The 19,149-nt window shown below is 43.5% G+C and overlaps 2 protein-coding genes across 3 annotated transcripts in view; both read left to right on the top strand.

The window, feature by feature from the left end:
• LOC109644654 (spectrin beta chain, non-erythrocytic 1) overlaps window positions 1-14,435 on the top strand; it is a 63,537-nt gene extending 49,102 nt beyond the window's left edge. For both annotated transcript variants that reach the window (XM_069538201.1, XM_069538200.1), the window contains 21 exons: window positions 56-258; window positions 437-527; window positions 606-752; window positions 1,205-1,468; window positions 1,581-1,805; window positions 1,901-1,990; window positions 2,088-2,366; window positions 2,934-3,064; window positions 3,243-3,447; window positions 3,577-3,951; window positions 4,175-4,261; window positions 6,743-6,900; window positions 7,165-7,303; window positions 7,382-7,466; window positions 7,560-7,756; window positions 7,856-7,956; window positions 8,083-8,137; window positions 11,726-11,928; window positions 12,144-12,317; window positions 12,502-12,544; window positions 12,952-14,435. In XM_069538201.1, the coding sequence (XP_069394302.1) occupies window positions 56-258; window positions 437-527; window positions 606-752; window positions 1,205-1,468; window positions 1,581-1,805; window positions 1,901-1,990; window positions 2,088-2,366; window positions 2,934-3,064; window positions 3,243-3,447; window positions 3,577-3,951; window positions 4,175-4,261; window positions 6,743-6,900; window positions 7,165-7,303; window positions 7,382-7,466; window positions 7,560-7,756; window positions 7,856-7,956; window positions 8,083-8,137; window positions 11,726-11,928; window positions 12,144-12,317; window positions 12,502-12,544; window positions 12,952-13,161 (3,462 nt within the window). In that variant the 3' untranslated portion in view covers window positions 13,162-14,435. The remainder of the gene's footprint in view (window positions 1-55; window positions 259-436; window positions 528-605; window positions 753-1,204; window positions 1,469-1,580; window positions 1,806-1,900; window positions 1,991-2,087; window positions 2,367-2,933; window positions 3,065-3,242; window positions 3,448-3,576; window positions 3,952-4,174; window positions 4,262-6,742; window positions 6,901-7,164; window positions 7,304-7,381; window positions 7,467-7,559; window positions 7,757-7,855; window positions 7,957-8,082; window positions 8,138-11,725; window positions 11,929-12,143; window positions 12,318-12,501; window positions 12,545-12,951) is intronic.
• Window positions 14,436-16,780: 2,345 nt separating this feature from the next.
• The window catches only part of LOC109644580 (echinoderm microtubule-associated protein-like 6), a 40,919-nt gene continuing 38,550 nt past the window's right edge, over window positions 16,781-19,149 (top strand). The window contains exon 1 of the mRNA XM_069538604.1: window positions 16,781-16,976. The gene's annotated coding sequence lies outside the window, so the exon portion shown is untranslated. The remainder of the gene's footprint in view (window positions 16,977-19,149) is intronic.

The following is a 19,149-nucleotide window of genomic DNA, read 5'->3' as shown; positions in this document are numbered from 1 at the left end:
CAAGAATGTTCGTTGAGTGTGTGAACGAGCGTCTCCTCTGTGCTCCTCTCTGCAGGAGTACGTCCTGGCTCACACTGAGATGCCCACCACTCTGGAGGGCGCCGAGGCCGCAATCAAGAAGCAGGAGGACTTCATGACCACCTTGGACGCCAACGAGGAGAAGATCAGCGGTGTGGTCGACACCGGCCGCCGCCTTGTAGCTGACGGAAACATCAACGCCGAGCGCATCCAGGAGAAGGTGGATTCCATCGACCAGAGGTCAGATACTGGTGGTTTGAACTTGTTCACTGAGGGTTTAAAAGTTAAATCTCTCTAAACTAATCCAGCTTCACTCCTGTAGAGACGTTCATCAGATCAGCTGTTCTGTGACTCAAAACATTTATTTTCTGTGGAAATAGAAAAAATGTTCCTGAACCCACTGTTTTCTTTTCTCCAGGCACAAGAAGAACCGAGCGGCTGCCAGTGACCTGCTGATGAGGCTGAAGGACAACAGAGACCTGCAGAAGTTCCTGCAGGACTGTCAGGAGGTAAAACAGATGATAGTGTTAAAAACAACTTCAGTCCCACTCGTGGTTATAAGATGAGCTAATCCTCTGCGTCTCCAGCTGTCCCTGTGGATCAACGAGAAGATGCTGACGGCCCAGGACATGTCGTACGACGAGGCCAGGAACCTGCACAGCAAGTGGCTGAAGCACCAGGCCTTCATGGCCGAGCTGCAGTCCAACAAGGAGTGGCTGGATAAGATCCAGAAGGTAGGAGGCGAGGAGGCGAGGAGACAAGGAGACAGGGAGTGAAATGTTCTCTCTGCCACATTTCCTAAAAAAGGAAGCTTCTATGATTTGACAGACAAACGCACGAAGAAGCTTTAAAGTTTCATAGATATGAAAGTTTGGAAACAACACTGAGAACGTCCGTTTAATGTCAAGAAGAAATAAATGATCTGAAAGATTTTTGGAACTTTATAACTTTATATTTTACTTTTTGAAATATAAACTGTTCCTCTGTAGAACAGAGGCTGAAGATAGAAACCTTCTAAAATAAATTAAACGTCTGTGGATTTTATTTTAGATCAATTTTAACAGGATCATAGTAATGAAGCGTTTTCAGAGGGAAACGTTTCATAAAGTAAATTAAATCATCACAGACACGAGGTTTGTGTCCAGATTAATATTCTGATGATTATATTTTATTACTTCACTTTCAGGACGGGCAGACGCTGATGTCGGAGAAACCAGAGACGGAGGTGATGGTCAAAGAGAAGCTGGCGTCCCTGAAGACGATGTGGGACGACCTGGAGTCGACCACCCAGACCAAGGCCAAGTGTCTGTTCGACGCCAACAAGGCCGAGCTGTTCACCCAGAGCTGCGCCGACCTGGACAAGTGGCTGGGCTGCCTGGACGGACAGCTGCAGTCCGACGACTACGGCAAAGACCTGACGTCCGTCAACATCCTGCTGAAGAAGCAGCAGGTGAGGAGGAGCGTTAACGTAGATGTTAACGTAGATGTGAGGAGGAGCGTTAACGTAGATGTGAGGAGGAGCGTTTATAACTAAGAAGAGTCTAACCTGTGACCTCCTGCAGATCCTGGAGAGCCAGGTGGATGTGCGTCAGAAGGAGGTGGAGGAGCTGCAGGGTCAGTCGCAGGCTCTCAGCCAGGAGGGGAAAGGCTCCGAGGAGGTGGACGGACAGAGGATCAGCGTGGAGAAGAAGTTCAACTCGCTTCAGGCGCCGCTGAAGAAGAGACGAGACAACCTGATGGCGTCCAGGGAGATTCACCAGTTCAACAGGGACGTGGAGGACGAGATCGTGAGTAGAGACACCGATGAAGGGAGCTAAGTTAGAAAAGTGAGAGAGAAGGAGAAGAAGAAAATAAAAGGTTGAAATCAATACTGTGTCTCCAGCTCTGGGTGGAGGAGAGGATGGCTCTCGCCACGTCCACCGACCACGGACACAACCTGCAGACTGTGCAGCTGCTGATCAAGAAGAACCAGGTACACACACACACACACACACACACACTCTGCATAAGTTTGACTTTAAACAAACATAACTGTGCCTCCTGACTCCACCCACTGTGTGACCTCGCAGACGCTGCAGAAGGAGATCCAGGGTCACCAGCCTCGCTACGACGACATCTTCGAGCGCAGCCAACACATCCTGAGGGAGGACGGCGCGACGGCCCAGCTGATCCGCCAGCGGCTCGCCGGGCTCCAGTCGCTGTGGGAGCAGATCAGGAAGGAGACGGAGAAACGCCACGCCCGCCTCAGCGAAGCCCACGAGGCCCAGCAGTACTACTTCGACGCGGCCGAGGCCGAGGCCTGGATGAGCGAGCAGGAGCTGTACATGATGTCGGAGGAGAAGGCCAAGGTGAGGGCGGGGTTTAATTCATCATCAGGACGTTGAAAAGAAGACGAGCGTGTTGAATCTGGTTAAAGAAGATTATTACTACATTAAGATGGAGTCTCCTGATCGCCCCCTGGTGGCTGGATGCTCCTCCATGTTTGTCAGAGATGTTTCTGTCATTTCAGCTCGTTCTTATCGCTCTGATGTTTAATTAGTTAACGATATGAGGCTGAGATGATTGACAGCTGACACTGACCCCTGATTGGTGGAGAGTGACAGAAACTGACGATCGAGGTTTAAACTTCCTGTGTCTTGGTTTTGGTTCCGTTCACATGTCACTTCCTCAGACTGAGTTTAATCAGTTGTTCGGCTGCAGGTCAGTTTAACCTCAGTACTCTCTGATGTTTATTCACTGTATGAAAACCGTTTTTATTACATACGTGTTGATATGTTTCGGGTCTTTAATGTGTAGAGTCTGTAAATCTGCTCTCGTTGATCCGTCATGTGACCATGAATCTGCTGCTGCTCCGAGTGATTCTGTTTCGGTGAAATGAAATGTACGAGTGAAAGTGAATCTCTTGTGTCTCGTAGGACGAGCAGAGTTCTGTGGCCATGCTGAAGAAGCACCAGATCCTGGAGCAGGCAGTGGAGGATTACGCCGACACCGTCCACCTGCTGTCCAGCACCAGCCGGGGCCTGGTGGGCGCCGAACACCCCGACAGGTGAGGGCGGGTCAAAAGGTCAGGGGTCACGTGTTTCTAAATCGTGCAGGGAGAAAGAAAGAAGAGGAGGTATTAGAAAAGAGAGGATAAGATATGAGACGAAGAAGATTGGGATTAGAACGGATTAAAATGAGAAAGAGAAGGAATCAGAATTCATTCGTGTCGTCTCTTCCTGCAGCGAGCGCATCGGCATGCGTCAGTCTCAGGTGGATAAACTCTACGCCGGCCTGAAGGATCTGTCAGAGGAGCGTCGGGGGAAACTGGACGAGCGTTTCCGTCTGTTCCAGCTCAACAGAGAAGTGGACGACCTGGAGCAGTGGATCGCTGAGAGGGAGGTGGTGGCCGGATCCCACGAGCTGGGACAGGACTACGAGCACGTCACCGTCAGTAACTCACACGTCTGCATTTCACTCTGTGTGATGTTTCATCTGTGGAAGCAGAGAAAAATAAAAAACGTAGAATGTGATGATTTAATGTATCAACACTTTAATCCGATGTCTTTCCTCCATCAGATGCTTCAGGAACGTTTCAGAGAATTCGCCCGTGACACCGGGAACATCGGCCAGGAGCGCGTGGATACCGTCAACCGCCAGGCGGACGAGCTGATCAACACGGGCCACGGCGACGCCGCCACCATCGCCGAGTGGAAGGACGGCCTGAACGAGGCCTGGGCCGACCTGCTGGAGCTCATCGACACCCGCACGCAGATCCTCGCTGCCTCCTACGAGCTCCACAAGTTCTACCACGACGCCAAGGAGATCCTCAACCGCATCCTGGACAAACACAAGAAGCTGCCGGAGGAGCTCGGCCGCGACCAGAACACAGTGGAGACGCTGCAGAGGATGCACACCACCTTCGAACACGATATCCAGGCTCTGGGGACTCAGGTGCAGTTTGATTTCACAGTTTCACTCACGAGAGGAAACGCCACGAAAGAAGTGAAAACTATCGACTGATGCAAAAACTCGTATGAGTGTGTGACTCTCAATTCTCTTTTAGTCGTAAACTCTTGAGTGAAACCTAAAATGAAAACGTCATCTTTGAAGAATGGAGGACGTCCCCCTGGAGCTCATGTCCCTCTGTGTGACACCTTCTCTCCTCTTGCTTCAGGTGCGGCAGCTGCAGGAGGACGCGGTTCGTCTGCAGTCGGCGTACGCTGGAGACAAAGCTGACGACATCCAGAAGAGAGAGGGGGAGGTGAGCGATGGTGTTCAAACATAAAGCTCGTCAGGCTGGACTCAGTTTACTTTCTCCTCAGACAAGAACTGAGCACGTGATTCTAAACGTAGAAAACCTTGTTTTGCTGATTGAACTTTCAACCCAGCGTCTGATGTTAATGGAGTCAGTGAGAACGGCCTCTGCCTCATGCATGCTGCACCGCTGCTGCACTAACTCCGCACCGTCCCTCTGCTGCTGCAGACGTTTGAAAACACGACCGATCGATCAGTTGGGAAAGATTCACAAACAACCAGATGTTGAACGTGTAGAGACGTTTTTCACATCTGCAGTTAATCAAGTAATTTGATCTGTAAGCTTTTCCACATTAACGCAGTAGAGTCTTACAGGGCATGGTCAAAATAAAAGAACTGTTAATGAACCACGTTTAAAAGACACATTCGTGCTGAACAGGCTTCGAATATGAAAACAGAATAATCTGAGAATAAACAGAAAATACAAAGGTACAGAAATATTGATTTTCTTTTGAATATTGAGTTTTACTGATGCTGTTTATTCATATTCTGCTTTATTGATCCTTAGAAACTAAACTGAACTGAACTAAACCAGCTTCTCTGGACAAAAGATCATTTCTCATTTTATTTGCTGTAAATCGTCAAATGTGACTTTGATTTGCTTTTAATATTTAAAGCTGGTCTTTTATTTTTTTTAATCTTTGACTGTTAAAGGTGAATTTTCTACAGTGTCATCTAATGAGTTTTATTCATTTATTAATATATTATAATATTCTGGAGAGAACTGATCATCAAATGTTTCCTCAGACACAAAATGTAAAATTCAGTGTTCAGGCTGAAACTAAAGCGAAAAGACTCGTTGAGCTGAAAGTCGTCGTTAATGTTTGTCTGTGATCACGTCCTCTGCAGACGAGCGTTCTCAAATATTCATACAAAGAGTAAATGTTGTTCTGAGTCATGAAAGAACCTGAAAACTCAGAACGACTTTAAAAATGTTGGTGAACAGCAACGACCTCAGAACCGAGGAGGAGTTTCAGCCGGCGTCTCCTGTGGACTGAGGTGACTGTTGGGAAGTGTTTTTGATGGCGTTGTGTTTTGACCATTCCCTGTATGTTTCCTTCACATCCTCTGTCCACCCAGAAGAGAGAGGGAGAGGTGAGACTCTGTTTACCAGAAACATCGGCTTTGCATCAGGCTTCATTTTGGCTGCAGTTCTTTTGACACTCAGACTAAAATGTTTAATTCTAGTGACATTTTAGTGGTTTTCATGCAGACGAGTTTCGGCCCCGTGCACAGGCAGAAACTGCTGGTTTGCAAAGACTTGTAGTTTTTTTTTTTTTCTTCACTTGTGCATTTGGATTTTTTGCACAGAAACAAAAACTAAACTCTAACTCAGTTTATCTGATTGACAGTTTCCCTGCAGGATAAACTGTAAACTCCACCCAGCCGAGCCTCTGAGGAGGAGAAATCAAATGCTACTGGTAGTTTGCAAATTCAGTTTGGGTCTGATCAGTAAGTGAAGAAGAAATGGAATCATTTAGATCCCGCTCTACTCAGATTGCGGTGCAATCCAATGCTTCTGTTCACATTTGCTTAAGTGTAGTTGCTTGTTAGCTGCTGCGGAGTCGCTGCTTGCAGTCGTCTGTTCCCATCGTCTCTGCGAGCAGCAGCGTCAGACGGGTCTGGACGGAATGTCACTGAAGACGGAGCCCAAAGATTCCGTGCATCGTGTTTTCATTCTGTTTTTCCAAAATGTCTGCAAACGTCTTGGTACAAAGAAGAAAGATCACATGAAGTCAGCTGCTTTGTTAACATGTGGTTGTTCAGTGTGGAGCTTGACTTTCGTCCGTATGTTTGAATCAGACACACACCAGGAATGTGTGCACTCACACAAACAGACACACAACGAACCACAGACCAGAAACAAACTACATGAAGTTCAAGGTGTAGCTGTGATTCTGACCAGAGGAGCAGCGTTGCTCCGTCACTTATTTGGTTCTGGATCAAATATGGACGAAAATAAAAAGTCTGTATCTTAAATCCCAGATGTAAAAACAGTTGTGTTGTTATAAAAGCAGCTCACTCGCGCCCCCTGTTGGTGCTTCTCCATCTGGAATCTGCTCATATGTTTGTGCTTTTATTTTATTTTTGAGCTTTTATGTTTTTATTCTCCCCCCCCCCCCCCCCCCCAGAGAACTTCAACACTCTCCAGTGATAAACTCAAATTATAAAATTCTATCACAGTCAACATTTGTATTTATCATTAATAAATATTCCTTTTGATCATAAAACATTTTGCCGCTCTTCACGTTCTGCTGATTAAAGTGAATCTCGATTCACAGATGATTCTCCTGGTGGAGTTTTTCTTCAGTGAGATCCGTTCACACTGACTCTGGATCGAGTGAGAGTGAGGAGAGCGTCTGTTGTCAGGTTGTGATGTCGCTGTTCCTCTGGTCTGACTCTTGGCTGCTGTCTCGTTCTCGCTCAGGTCCTGGAGGCCTGGAAGAACCTGCTGGAGGCGGCGGAGGGCCGGAGGCTGAAGCTGGTCGACACCGCAGACAAGTTCCGCTTCTTCAGCATGGTGCGGGACCTGATGCTGTGGATGGAGGACGTCATCCGTCTGATCGAGGCTCAGGAGAAACCCAGGTACGAGACGCAGAGCGAACCAGCGGGTTCCACCTCGTCTCATGGAGACGTTAATAAATCCGCTGGTCCGAAGTAATAAATAAAAAACATTTAACGTGTGACTGTGACAGAGTTTATAGATTATTTGAATCCTGTGTGAATGTTTCTCATCCTCAACAACCAGATTATCAAACGTAATAAAGAAATAGATTTTTAATATTGAAGTCGTGTTTTTATTTGAGGATGAGTTTCCTTCACGTGGTTTGTGGGTGTGTCTGTTTTCAGGGACGTGTCGTCGGTGGAGCTGCTGATGAACAACCATCAGGGCATCAAGGCGGAGATCGACGCCCGAAACGACAGCTTCACTTCCTGCATCGAGCTGGGCAAGGCGCTGCTGGCCAGGAAGCACTACGCTTCAGAGGAGGTGGAGACACGGACGCTTTCTGTTTAACTCGCGGAGAATCAACGAGCGTGAACTTTAAAATCATCTTTCTCTCCTCAGATCAAAGAGAAGCTGTTACAGTTGACTGACAAGAGGAAAGATATGATTGACAAGTGGGAGGACAGATGGGAGTGGCTGAGACTGGGTATGATGCTTCGTCCAATCGAAAAGTAAATGGTGTGTGGCCGAATGAATCTAACGTGTGTGTGTGTGTGTGTGTGTGTGTGTGTGCGTTCAGTCCTGGAGGTGCACCAGTTCTCCCGGGATGCCGGCGTGGCGGAGGCGTGGCTGCTGGGTCAGGAGCCGTACCTGTCCAGCAGGGAGATGGGACAGAGCGTGGACGAGGTGGAGAAACTCATCAAACGCCACGAGGCCTTCGAGAAGTCTGCCGCCACCTGGGAGGAACGCTTTTCTGCTCTGGAGAGGCTGACCACGGTGAGGCCGCCGCCCGCCGCCGTGTGGAGCTGGATTCAGAGTCAGGGCAGGAAATGAAACCGCTGTGATGTGTGTGTGTGTGTGTGTGTGTGTGCGCAGATGGAGTTACTGGAAGTGAGAAGAAGGCAAGAGGAGGAAGAGAGGAGGAGACAACCCCCGCCCACTGAGGCTCAGACCGCCGACGCTGTGGCACAGCAGAGGTGAGTGTGTGTGTGTGTGTGTGTGTGTGTGTGTGTGTGTGTGTGTGTGTGTGTGTGTGTGTGTGTTTATATACGGGGACACTAGCATTAACTCTTTGTGTACTTTGTGTACTTGTGTGTTTGCAGGGAGGGTGAGCCGGTGTCTCAGAACGGGCTGCCGTCCGACCAGGAGTCTCCCAGGGTTAGTTACCGCTCACCTGCCTACCAGAAATACAGCAGCACCCTGCAGAGCCGCAGGGCCACCCCCGCACCCTGACACACACACACACACACACACACACACACACTCTAACCTTTGACCTCACACAGAACGATCAGACTGTTGTTAACCAGTTGTGTTGTACCCTCCTCCTCTGCACACACTATGTTTGTTTCATTTATTATTTGTAATAACTTCAGTGTATTGATGTGTTGAATCTTCTCTCTAAACGACGGTCGCTTGGTTTTGAGATGTTGAAACAAAAAGATCCTCGTCTGACTCACGTGGTTTCCTCTTTGGTCAGAGGAGCAGGAAGCAGAGGGACTGATGGGAAATGTAGTTGAAACATATGTAAACAAACTGTGTGCTGCTATCGTGAGAGGACCAATCAGCCTCGTGTTTAAGAACTAACTCATTCTTTCTTTCACTTTTATTTTAACTTGAGAAAACGTCGAGGTGGAGACCTCGTTCACAGCAGAGCAGAAAAAAACACACAAAGAATCACAAGAAAACACAAATCAAACATTAACATTTGCAAAATAAAGAATCCATTGACACAAATCATTCCCTGGGAACATTTTAAAAACAGTTCTACGTGTTTAAGAACAAGTTGTTTGTGAGGAACAGTCGTAAAACCAGAAGAAGAAATCAAGTTTCTGCTTCACGTTCGCCTCCATCTTTCCCCCCGAGCGAGGACGCATTTAGTTTTAAAGCTGCGGTGGGAGGAGAAGATGTAGAATCTGTGAAACAGGCAGAACGGATGACTCCCACAGCGTTCACTTGTAGAACCTCTGTAATCAGAGCAGGTGGACACACAGGCTCGTGATTCGCTCGTACTGTCCCTGAATCTGTTGCGTCCCACAAACCGTCTCAATCTGCTTGAACCTGATTCCACTTTCCCGACATTCCAGTTTCTACTTGTTTGAAAAAGAGAAGTTAGAAATAAACCAGGAGAAGAAATGGAACGTGGTGCTTTAAGCTTTTTAACCAAAATCACCAGAGAAGCAGTGGATGAGTCGCGTTTGTCGTTTATAATTATTTCAGTCGTTTAGTGAAACAAGTTCGTGAAACACAGGAAACATGAAAACAAGCCACGTGTGTTTTTCTCCATCCCTCGCTCATTTTTCTCTCCCCTCCTCCCTCCCTTCCTCCCTCTGTCTCCCCCCAGCTCGACACTCCCGTCCTCCTCTCCCCTCAGCTCTTATTGTTTCTTCTGTTTTACGTCGTCATTTACAAACTCACCCTGTGGAACATGAACACCTGAGACGAGAACAAAAATCTGTTCTTCACTTCAAATTTAAAAACTGATTTCAAATCTGTTAAACTCTTAAAGTTGTGTGAACTTTTATAGAGATATGTAGATTCATGTTCCGATAAATAACGTCTTACTTCCATTCTCACTTATATGTTATATGTTAGTCTTAAAATAAAAGACTTTACGCTCCTCAAAGTCCAGTTTGATCATTAATGTAATAATAATAATGTATTTTAATAAGAGATGATTTAACAAACTTAATAATAAATAAAAAATAAAAATAAAATAAAACTTGACATTTAAACATGAAAACATTCGTCTTCAGTTTAGTCTTTAAGGACGAGGGACTCTTTAATGTCAGAGGTAATAAAAATCAAATGTTTCCCAGGTTTAACGTCCAACACATCGTATTCACCATCTTCATTTTGTTCCTCAGAGTGTGTGTGTGTGTGTGTCACCATCACACACACACACACACTCTGTGTAACACACCATCCATGTAACTACACATACATTCTACATGTAAACATCATTTTGTGTGTCTAATGCTTAGTTTATCTTATAATCACGATATTATTGGTCACATTTTTACAGAACAACAGGAATTAGTTTATTTCCAACATTTCTGGTTAATTATCTGTCAAACGGATGAATTCAAATCATTCCACCGTGTCCCCATGTTTTTGGACATTTCCACTTCCTGTGTGTGTGTTTGTCTCCCCCGTCCTCCAGTGTCACACACCTCATTATTTGATTTGATTTATCAGCTGATGACTCTGTGTCCCTGCAGCAGTGTTTTATATTTCCATCGTGGTCACACTCTGATGTTGTTCCTTTATTCCTCTTCGTGGTTCCTGTTGCACGTCCGTCACTCGTTCTCCGTCACTAACACACATTCCACAATAAACCTGTTGAAACCATCAGTTCCCTGGTTTGTCTGTATTAACCGTGTTCATAACTTCTCTCCATCCTCAGTGTTGTAGATGTCTGTTGTTACTGTTGCATGCTGTCACCATCATTAGAAGTTCATTAGGATTTTCTGTCAATGTTTTATTTCCTCATCTCATGTTCTTCACCCACTTCCATCCTGGGGCTTTGTTTGATGCCTGAACCACTTTAGACTTTTATCATTTGAGGCTGTTTTCACCGACTATTGATAAAATAGCTGCAAACGAATCATCTTTATTCGTTATTATCTTTGTGGTTATTTCTGGAAACTTGAGTAGAACAAGAGGAAAGTCCGACTTTAGAGTTAGTCAGGAATGATAAGGTTTAGAGTTCCAGCTGCTAACACCGGTCCAGATGTTTGACGTCTCTCAGTAAGAGAGGACTGATCCAACCTGTAAAAACCTCTCCGAACTTTTCTAGTGTTTGAAAAACTTCCTCTGGAAATAAAAAGGGTTGATCCAGGTTTTAGTAGAAGTCCTCAGGGTTAGTTGAGCTGCAGTAAAAGCCGCCACCATTGGTCCAGGTCCGGTCAGACTCTAAGTTAAAGCTCCCAGGATTGGTCCAGGTCTCGCAGTCCTTCAGTAAAAGCTCCCAGGATTGGTCCGACCCCCTGAACGTTCTCGTCCGGGCCTTGAAGAGCTCAGTCACAGGGTAATAAGCATCCGCTTGGATTGGGTGTGGTGTGGAAAAATAAAATCTGTTGTTGATACTAGGCCAATCGCACTCTCTCCCCTCACCAATAACGACGCCCAGTCATGAGTTCCAAGCAATTTCCTGATAATTGTTTGAGATCTGTCGTTCTTCTCTGCGAGCTTCTCTCTCCTCACCTCCTCCATGTTGTGTGTTTTTATAATGCAGTGGTGTCGTGACCTGTTTAATGCATGTTGTGCCTCTGTGACCTGTGCATGACGCTGCTGGTTCTTTGTGCTGTTAACAAACTACGCAGATGTTTCTCTAATTAGCTCTTGAATCCAGCGCTCACACATTTACACTGCTTCTAAAAAAAAAACCTCCAAATTGAAACGAGCAGATGCAGCTGACGTCAGATGTCTGAAGAAGATTTTCTGTGAGTTCGTTGTTTTAGCGTGAACACGGAGAAAGTTCAGTGAAGTAGAATCTTCAGAATGTCGTAGAATCCCGACGCTGATTAAAATGTCATACTTCAGTCTGATTAAATCCACCTCATATGACCCACAATGCATTGAGGCGTTACAGTTCAGTGTAGAGAATCTGTCGCCTGTGACTCTGCTCTGCTCTGCATGTCGCAGCTCTGATTCCTGATCCGCAGCTTCTGAGTGTCTGAGATCAGTTTAAAGCATCGTGAGTGACACTCGGATCTCTCCGCTGACGCTCTCCTCTGTTTCCAGGAGAACGTTGACGGGGGCGAGGTGGTGAACGGGGTGTCGGAGCCCAGCCCCACAGGGTCTCCTGGGGCGTCTCGCAAGGGCAAGGGCAGCCAGGCGGCGACGCTGCCGGCCAAGAGCCAGCAGGACGCGCCCACGTCCCAGCTGGAGGGCTTCCTGCACCGCAAACACGAGTGGGAGGGTCATAACAAGAAGGCTTCAAGCAGGTAACATCTTCAGCACGTTCATGAAGGAGTCTGACGTCTTCACGGGGTCACGTCAGACATCAGATACTCATTACATCTGTGAAGACATTTGTTGTATTAAAGTAATTAAACCTGTAGCTGAGTTGTGTTCTTCTATTTCATCTTCAGACTTTTTCATTCAGTCGCCTGTTGGTGGCGTCACATCTCATTCGTCTCCTCTGACTCTGTCCCCGCAGGTCGTGGCACAACGTGTACTGTGTGATCAACCAGCAGGAGATGGGATTCTACAAAGATCAGAAGAGCGCCAGTCAGGGAATCCCCTACCACAGCGAGATCCCCGTCAGCCTGAAGGACGCCGTCTGCGAGGTGGCGCTGGACTACAAGAAGAAGAAACACGTCTTCAAGCTCAAGTGAGTCTCAGAGGACGGAAACTTCCAGAGTGCTCCACAGTTTGAATAAACATCCATAAATTAAAGCACAAGTACACCTGCAGAACTTTTTATTTTAATCTGATTAAACTTTAACTCACATTCTTTAAACTTCCTCTCAATGTTCATACTGATGATTATTTAACGAGTTCTTTAACTTTCACAGAATCACTGACGGGAACGAGTATCTCTTCCAAGCCAAAGATGACGTAAGTTAAAAGAAAATATTAATAGATTTTCTCTCTTCCTACGCTGCGGTGCATTCTTCTATTTGAATCTATTTAAGATATATATATATACATACATACATATATATAAATATAACTTCTATCTTTAGACGTTAGTTAGGTCGTTCTCCATGTCTTTGTTTTCAAATGATATTTTTATATATTTTTATCTATTTTTCCAAAAACTATAATTTTATTTTAATGTTTTTAAATGTTGATTTAAATTGTGCTTCATTATTTATTTATTCACAGGTTTATTTATTTAAATACGTTTCTTAGATATATTATTAGATATCTATTTCTTAGAATAATAATATGATAAAACACATTTATAATAAAATAAAACAAATCGAAATCATCTTCTCTTCTTCCTCCTCTCCGTCCTCCAGGAGGAGATGAACACGTGGATCTCTGCCATCTCTGCCGCTGTGCCGGGGGAAAAGTCAGAGGTCACGCCCAGCAGCCATAGCACGCCTGCCCCCGCCGCACGTGCTCAGACGCTGCCGGCCTCCGTGGCCTCAGCGACAGCCGAGTCCAGCCCGGGCAAACGTGAGAAAGACAAGGAGAAACGCTTCAGTCTGTTCAGCAAGAAGAAATAGACGCTCCCGCCCTCTTTCCTCTCTCTCCCCCCCCCCCCGCTGCTGTTTGGGGTCGCTCGTCCTGGTCAAATATTTCTTGAAGATTTCAATTGACCCAAGTTTTGATCCAGAGTTTGCTCGTAGTAACCGATTCTGTCATGACTCAGAATTACCAGAACGACTTTTCCATAATAAATAAATTTGACCTCAAACTGGATTTAAATTGAATTTAAACTGTAAATAAATTATTTGATTCAATGAGGAAAAAACGATTTCAGCTCGTTTAACGTTCTGAGCTGATCAAACAGCAGTTACAGCGTAAGTAGTTGTTACGACAAATAAAATCCCAAACAGCCGCTCTTCTTCCTCATCTTCTTCCTCCTCTTCCTCCTCCTCCTCTTCCTCTCAAAGCGTGACTTCAGCATGCAAGCTCCGAGCCAAAACTCTCCACTCTGTGCCTATCAACCGTCCGGTCCGGCTCAGAGCTACAGTTCAGCTATAACACACCACCTGTATCCTCTGTTCAGTTTTTGTAAGATAAGGGAAACGAAAAAAGGAAAATGAATAAATGAATAAACTGGGGGGTTCTGCTAAAGCTTCATGCAGCTGCTGACATGAAAATAAAAGCCAGAGTTTGCCGCTGAACAACATCAACACAATGTAGAGGAGTTCCCCAAATATTCCACTTTATTATTCTTATTGCTGTAATTTGTGTTTTCTATTTCCCACCGTTCGGTTTCTCCTCTCTGCTTCGTCATCATCCCGGCTTCTTTGTCGACTGCTGCCTTCTGTGGGTTGTGTTTACGCTCCCCGGCCGTCTCACTTTTATTCTTTTGTTAAGTTTGTAGTTTAGTTCCTGTTCGGGTCCATCCTCAGTTTTTGCAAAGGCCTCGTCTTTGCAAGATGACGTGTATCCCTCTGTGGTGGGGAAAACTGAGACCACAGCGGAGTGAAGCTCCAACTTTACAGCCGTCGTCACGTCTGTGATCTGAGCTGAGAATCGTGTCGTTAAAGTTGTTAAGACTTTTTAAAGAGCAGAAGAATTAAATCTGCAGAACCAAACGACATCACGTGTTCTGAAGCTAAACAGCATTTTGTGCACTGAACAATAATTAAAGTACTCGACGTTAAAAAGTGGATAATTATTGTGTTCTGTTGAATTTCGGTGCTGTCTAATTCCTGCAGAAAATAAACAGGAAGTGGCTGTAATTTTGAGCGTGACCCCGCTGTGCTTTGAACTGTATGTATAACTTGTGTATAACAAACTGTTAAAAATAAACCTGTGTTTAATTTCACCTATTATTATTATTACTAATAAGACCTACCAACCATAATAAGCTTCATTTTGAGTATAACTTTCTTTACCTGAAAACTTAACGATATTTACTGAATGAAGGAGAATAAATAACTAAGACCAGTGAGAATGTTGAACTCATCCTGTAACGGTTCTTTTCTACTCATTCTTCTTCTCTCGTTTGTTTTCTCCATCACGTTCTTTCTGATCCACAGTTAAAAAACTGTCTAAGGTTTATTTAGTCCGACAAGTATGGAGACGTAGATGTTCTATAAAGGCAAAATAACTTTAAGCGTTGCTGTTAGTGGGCAGGTTGGTTCATGTACTGGAAGTGAGTAGTGTTGCAGAATATTGGTCGCTTGCTTGTTGGCTTCAGCATCTCGGTTGGAAGATTTCAGGCTTTGACCTCGAGTTGAAGTTCGACGAGTTACTTGATTGTCTACGAAGTTTTTTAATGATAATGTTAAAAGAAGAAATCAGCTCTGGGATCAGTCTGAGATGAAAGAGAATCAAAACTGAGATTACAAGACTCACATCAGAATTTAATTTGAAACAGAAATCGTAATAATGTGAGAAAAAGACAAAAACCTTCAGGGACAAAACCGAATGAAACAAGAGTCCGTGTGGATCTTTATTCTTTTGATAAACAATAATATAATAATATACCTCTTCATTATTATGACCTTTTCTCCAAACCTCAGATTATTTGGTCTTAATATTCTGTCTCAGAGTCGAGAGCGAACGAACAAAGAAGTTTTTTATTCTGAAACCATCAAATGTGAGCTGCTTCCTTCTGTGTGTTTCTTGTTCCTGCTTTAGTTTTGGTTTTATTCACCAAAACATGAAATGCTCCTTGATTTTTTTTATTTGACCCAACAGCACCTCCGAACACCGAACTGATATAATATCTGATGTAAGTGGCCACCAGGGGGCGTGTTCTCGAGCCACATTCCGAAAAACAGAGTTTAAACTGCGACAAATCCGGATTTTTATCTTAAAACCAGTTTGATTAAAGCTCACGATTCTACTTCAGTCATTAATGACCTCCAGGGTGGGTGTGCTCGTTCTTCACACAGCTGGTGGAGGAGGTGGTTGGGCGGAGTCAAGTAACTGATCGTCTCTTCACTCGGGGATCGGCCCCGAAATGGTTCCTGTTTTTTAAATTTTTTTTTTTATTTGCTTCCTTCTGCTGATTTGATGAATATAGTGTGCATTCCTCTGTCACTGTAACCATAGTAACAAGATATTTCTTCATATTGCACAATCAATGATGCCACGATGGGGGGTGGGCGGGTGGGCGGGGCGGGCAGGGGTTTGTTGATGAGGTAGTAAGTGAGTGATATTGACCACCAGGGGTCACTACTAGTTGGATCTGCACCTGTAGACTTCTCCCCATCTCTGTTACATACGTGCAAAAAGCCATTAAAATGCTTTTAAAACGAACCGGACGACTCTTTCATTCATTGTGTGTGTGTGAAGTTCAAACATGATCTTATCAGATTTCATCCACTGGTGGGCGGGGGATGGTGACGTTGTCATTTTTACAAGGGTCTGTGAAGGCATCATCGTGAAGAAAATATAATAAATGTTTAAAGTTATTAAAATTCAGCGTAACCTTCATATCATCAACAAATACTTTGTTTTGTTTGGTCCATGTCCCATCTGCCAACATGGAGGAGGAGGGTTTATGCAGCAGCCAGCCACCAGGGGTCGGTCGAGACACTTTGGCTTCACTTCTGTGAGCCGTCATGTCGTCCATCTTTATTTACAGCTAATCCCTGCTGACCCCTGGTGGACAAAAACAAACAGTCATTTATTTTACATGCAGACAAACATCACATTTCTGAGGTTCGGTTTCAAACTGTGGAATATTCGATTCACCTATAATTCTCTAAATAGACACAACCACGACACAGACAGATATCGATGCTTGATAAACAAAATGTTTAGTGTTTGTTTTGCTCTTCGGTGTCACACACAATCCTTCAGCATCCAATCAATATGTTTATTATATCTCATGTCTTTTAATGAAAATTACAGTATTGATATAGTTCATTTGCTTTAATGAAGGTTTGACTCTTCAGCATTAAAACATCTCAAAGTCACGTTTCTGTGTGAACTCTGCTCCAGGATCGATCTGAAGGTAAAGGTGCGCTTCATTGGCTCGCCTGCTGGTGGCGTCAGATCCTCTCTGTGAAGTGACTCGATCCAGTTTGAAGTCACTTTTAGATCGTTCTGGGTCTGAAGACGGATTCTACATCTTTGGATCTGAAGTTCTCACACAAACAAGCTGAGCAGCTGTAAAAACTACACGTCCCATCATCCCACGCTGCTCTCTGACGTCATCAGAGCCCGACAGTCTGTTTAGAGCGGAAACGTTTGGCGGCAGAAACAAAAAAACTTTTTGTACAAAGTTTGTGATTTAAAATGAAAAGTGAGAAGTTTGTTCCTGTGAGACCTGAACAGACTGAGGACGAAGAGCAAGAGAAGAAGAAGAGAAGAAGAAGAACAAGAGAAGAAGAAGAAGAGAAACACAAGAGAAGTAAGTCTGCTTTTAGTTTAATGTTTCTACTGTTCATTTACTGTGTGTGTGTGTGTGTGTGTGTCTGTCTGTGTGTGTCTGTCTGTGTGTGTGTGTTTGTGTGTGTGTGTACACTATTTGCTCTCTTGTGGTCGAACTGATTTATTACATCATTAGAATCTTTATTTTATGTATTTAAAATAGTATTATTGAAAGTTTTCAGAGTACATAAGAATCATTGTTTTGTGAGTTTAAAGTATTTTCCGTGTTATTTAAAGTATTCAGAGTACATTAGAATCATTGTTTTGTGTATTTAAAGTATTCAGAGTACATTAGAATCATTGTTTTGTGTGTTTAAAGTATTCAGAGTACATTGGAATCATTGTTTTGTGAGTTTAAAGTATTCAGAGTACATTAGAATCATTGTTTTGTGTGTTTAAAGTATTCAGAATACATTAGAATCATTGTTTTGTGTATTTAAAGTATTCAGAGTACATTAGAATCATTGTTTTGTGTGTTTAAAGTATTCAGAGTACATTAGAATCATTGTTTTGTGTATTTAAAGTATTCAGAGTACATTAGAATCATTGTTTTGTTAGTTTAAAGTATTCAGAGTACATTAGAATCATTGTTTTGTTAGTTTAAAGTATTCAGAGTACATTAGAATCATTGTTTTGTGTATTTAAAGTATTCAGAGTACATTAGAATCATTGTTTTGTGAGTTTAAAGTATTCAGAGTACATTAGAATCATTGTTTTGTGTGTTTAAAGTATTCAGAGTACATTAGAATCATTGTTTTGTGTATTTAAAGTATTCAGAGTACATTAGAATCATTGTTTTGTTAGTTTAAAGTATTCAGAGTACATTAGAATCATTGTTTTGTTAGTTTAAAGTATTCAGAGTACATTAGAATCATTGTTTTGTGTATTTAAAGTATTCAGAGTACATTAGAATCATTGTTTTGTGAGTCTAACCTGATCAACAACCTCATCATGATCATTAACCTGTTGAGTTGATGAGATGAGTTAAATGTTCTTGGTTTCATCTTTTCAACACGACATTGCTGCTTTTTCCTTTAGATTTGTTTATCACTTTCATTTTTCCTGAGTTTTTCCTGATGTAGTTTTCCAGAGAGTTTAATTCTGAGATGTTTTCATCTCGACTCTGTGTATTTGAGTGTCGGCTGTAAACTGACTGCAGGAGCAGGTGAGAGCTCTGCTTCCTCTTTATTCAGTCGTTCATCTAAACCTCGTTCACTCATAATTACTCCTCATGATTATTTGTTGTTTGGTTTTATCACTAACAGATTTAAATATATTTTTATTTTTATTGGAATGAAACTATCACTTCCTGTCCTGACTTCAGCACCGCGGACAGCTCCTCCATCCCCGCTGCTGCTGGGACTTGTAGTTTTTTATCACTTCCTGTTAAAAACACACGAACGACTGGAAACTAACGAGAAATTAAAACACAACGTCCCACAATCCTTTGCGGCTGTGCGCGCGCTCTCGTGCGTCGTGGTTACCTCCCGTGTGCGAGCTGTGACAAGCGCGTGACACCACCACAATAAGAGCGGATGTGTGGAGACGTGACCTTCAAAATAAAGGTTGGGATTGTCTCTCTCGATATATAATTGTTATTGTGATGATGAGTTCAAACTAAAGTTACCACACAGTGTTTCAGGAAGTTGATGTCAACGGTTTTGCAAAGATCTGGACTGTCACACTGAAACCAAGAGACTGGACTAATTGATATAGATTAGAATATTCATGCTTAATTAAAATAAAGGTGATAAATTACAACGTATTCTCAAACTTCTCCTTAAAACAGGAGATAAAAGCTAAACGATGCTGTGAAAAGAACAAAATCATCAGAATCTCTAAGTAAAGAAAAGATGAGTTGATTAAAAAAAGAATGGTAGGATAAAATATACTGAATTTGAAACTAGGAGAAGAACATTAGTTTGTTAAAATCAATAAAATGTATTTGCAGAATTAAAATGAAAGGACACAAACCCAGGGATTGTGAAATTGTCACATATTTCATTTCCTGTCAGGGAGTTTATATTTTCATCAGGTTGTTTGTTGGTTTGTTTGCAAGATTCTGCAAAATAGAATAATGATGGATCCTGATGAAAGACGATCAGACTGACTCTATGAGTCGTTGGTGCAGCTCGATTGAATCTACTTATCAT

This window comes from Paralichthys olivaceus, chromosome 14, assembly GCF_024713975.1.
Source record: "Paralichthys olivaceus isolate ysfri-2021 chromosome 14, ASM2471397v2, whole genome shotgun sequence".
NCBI lineage: Eukaryota > Metazoa > Chordata > Actinopteri > Pleuronectiformes > Paralichthyidae > Paralichthys > Paralichthys olivaceus.
The sequence above is the reverse complement of the archived record's forward strand: the minus strand, read 5'-3'. Positions and strand labels throughout refer to the sequence as shown.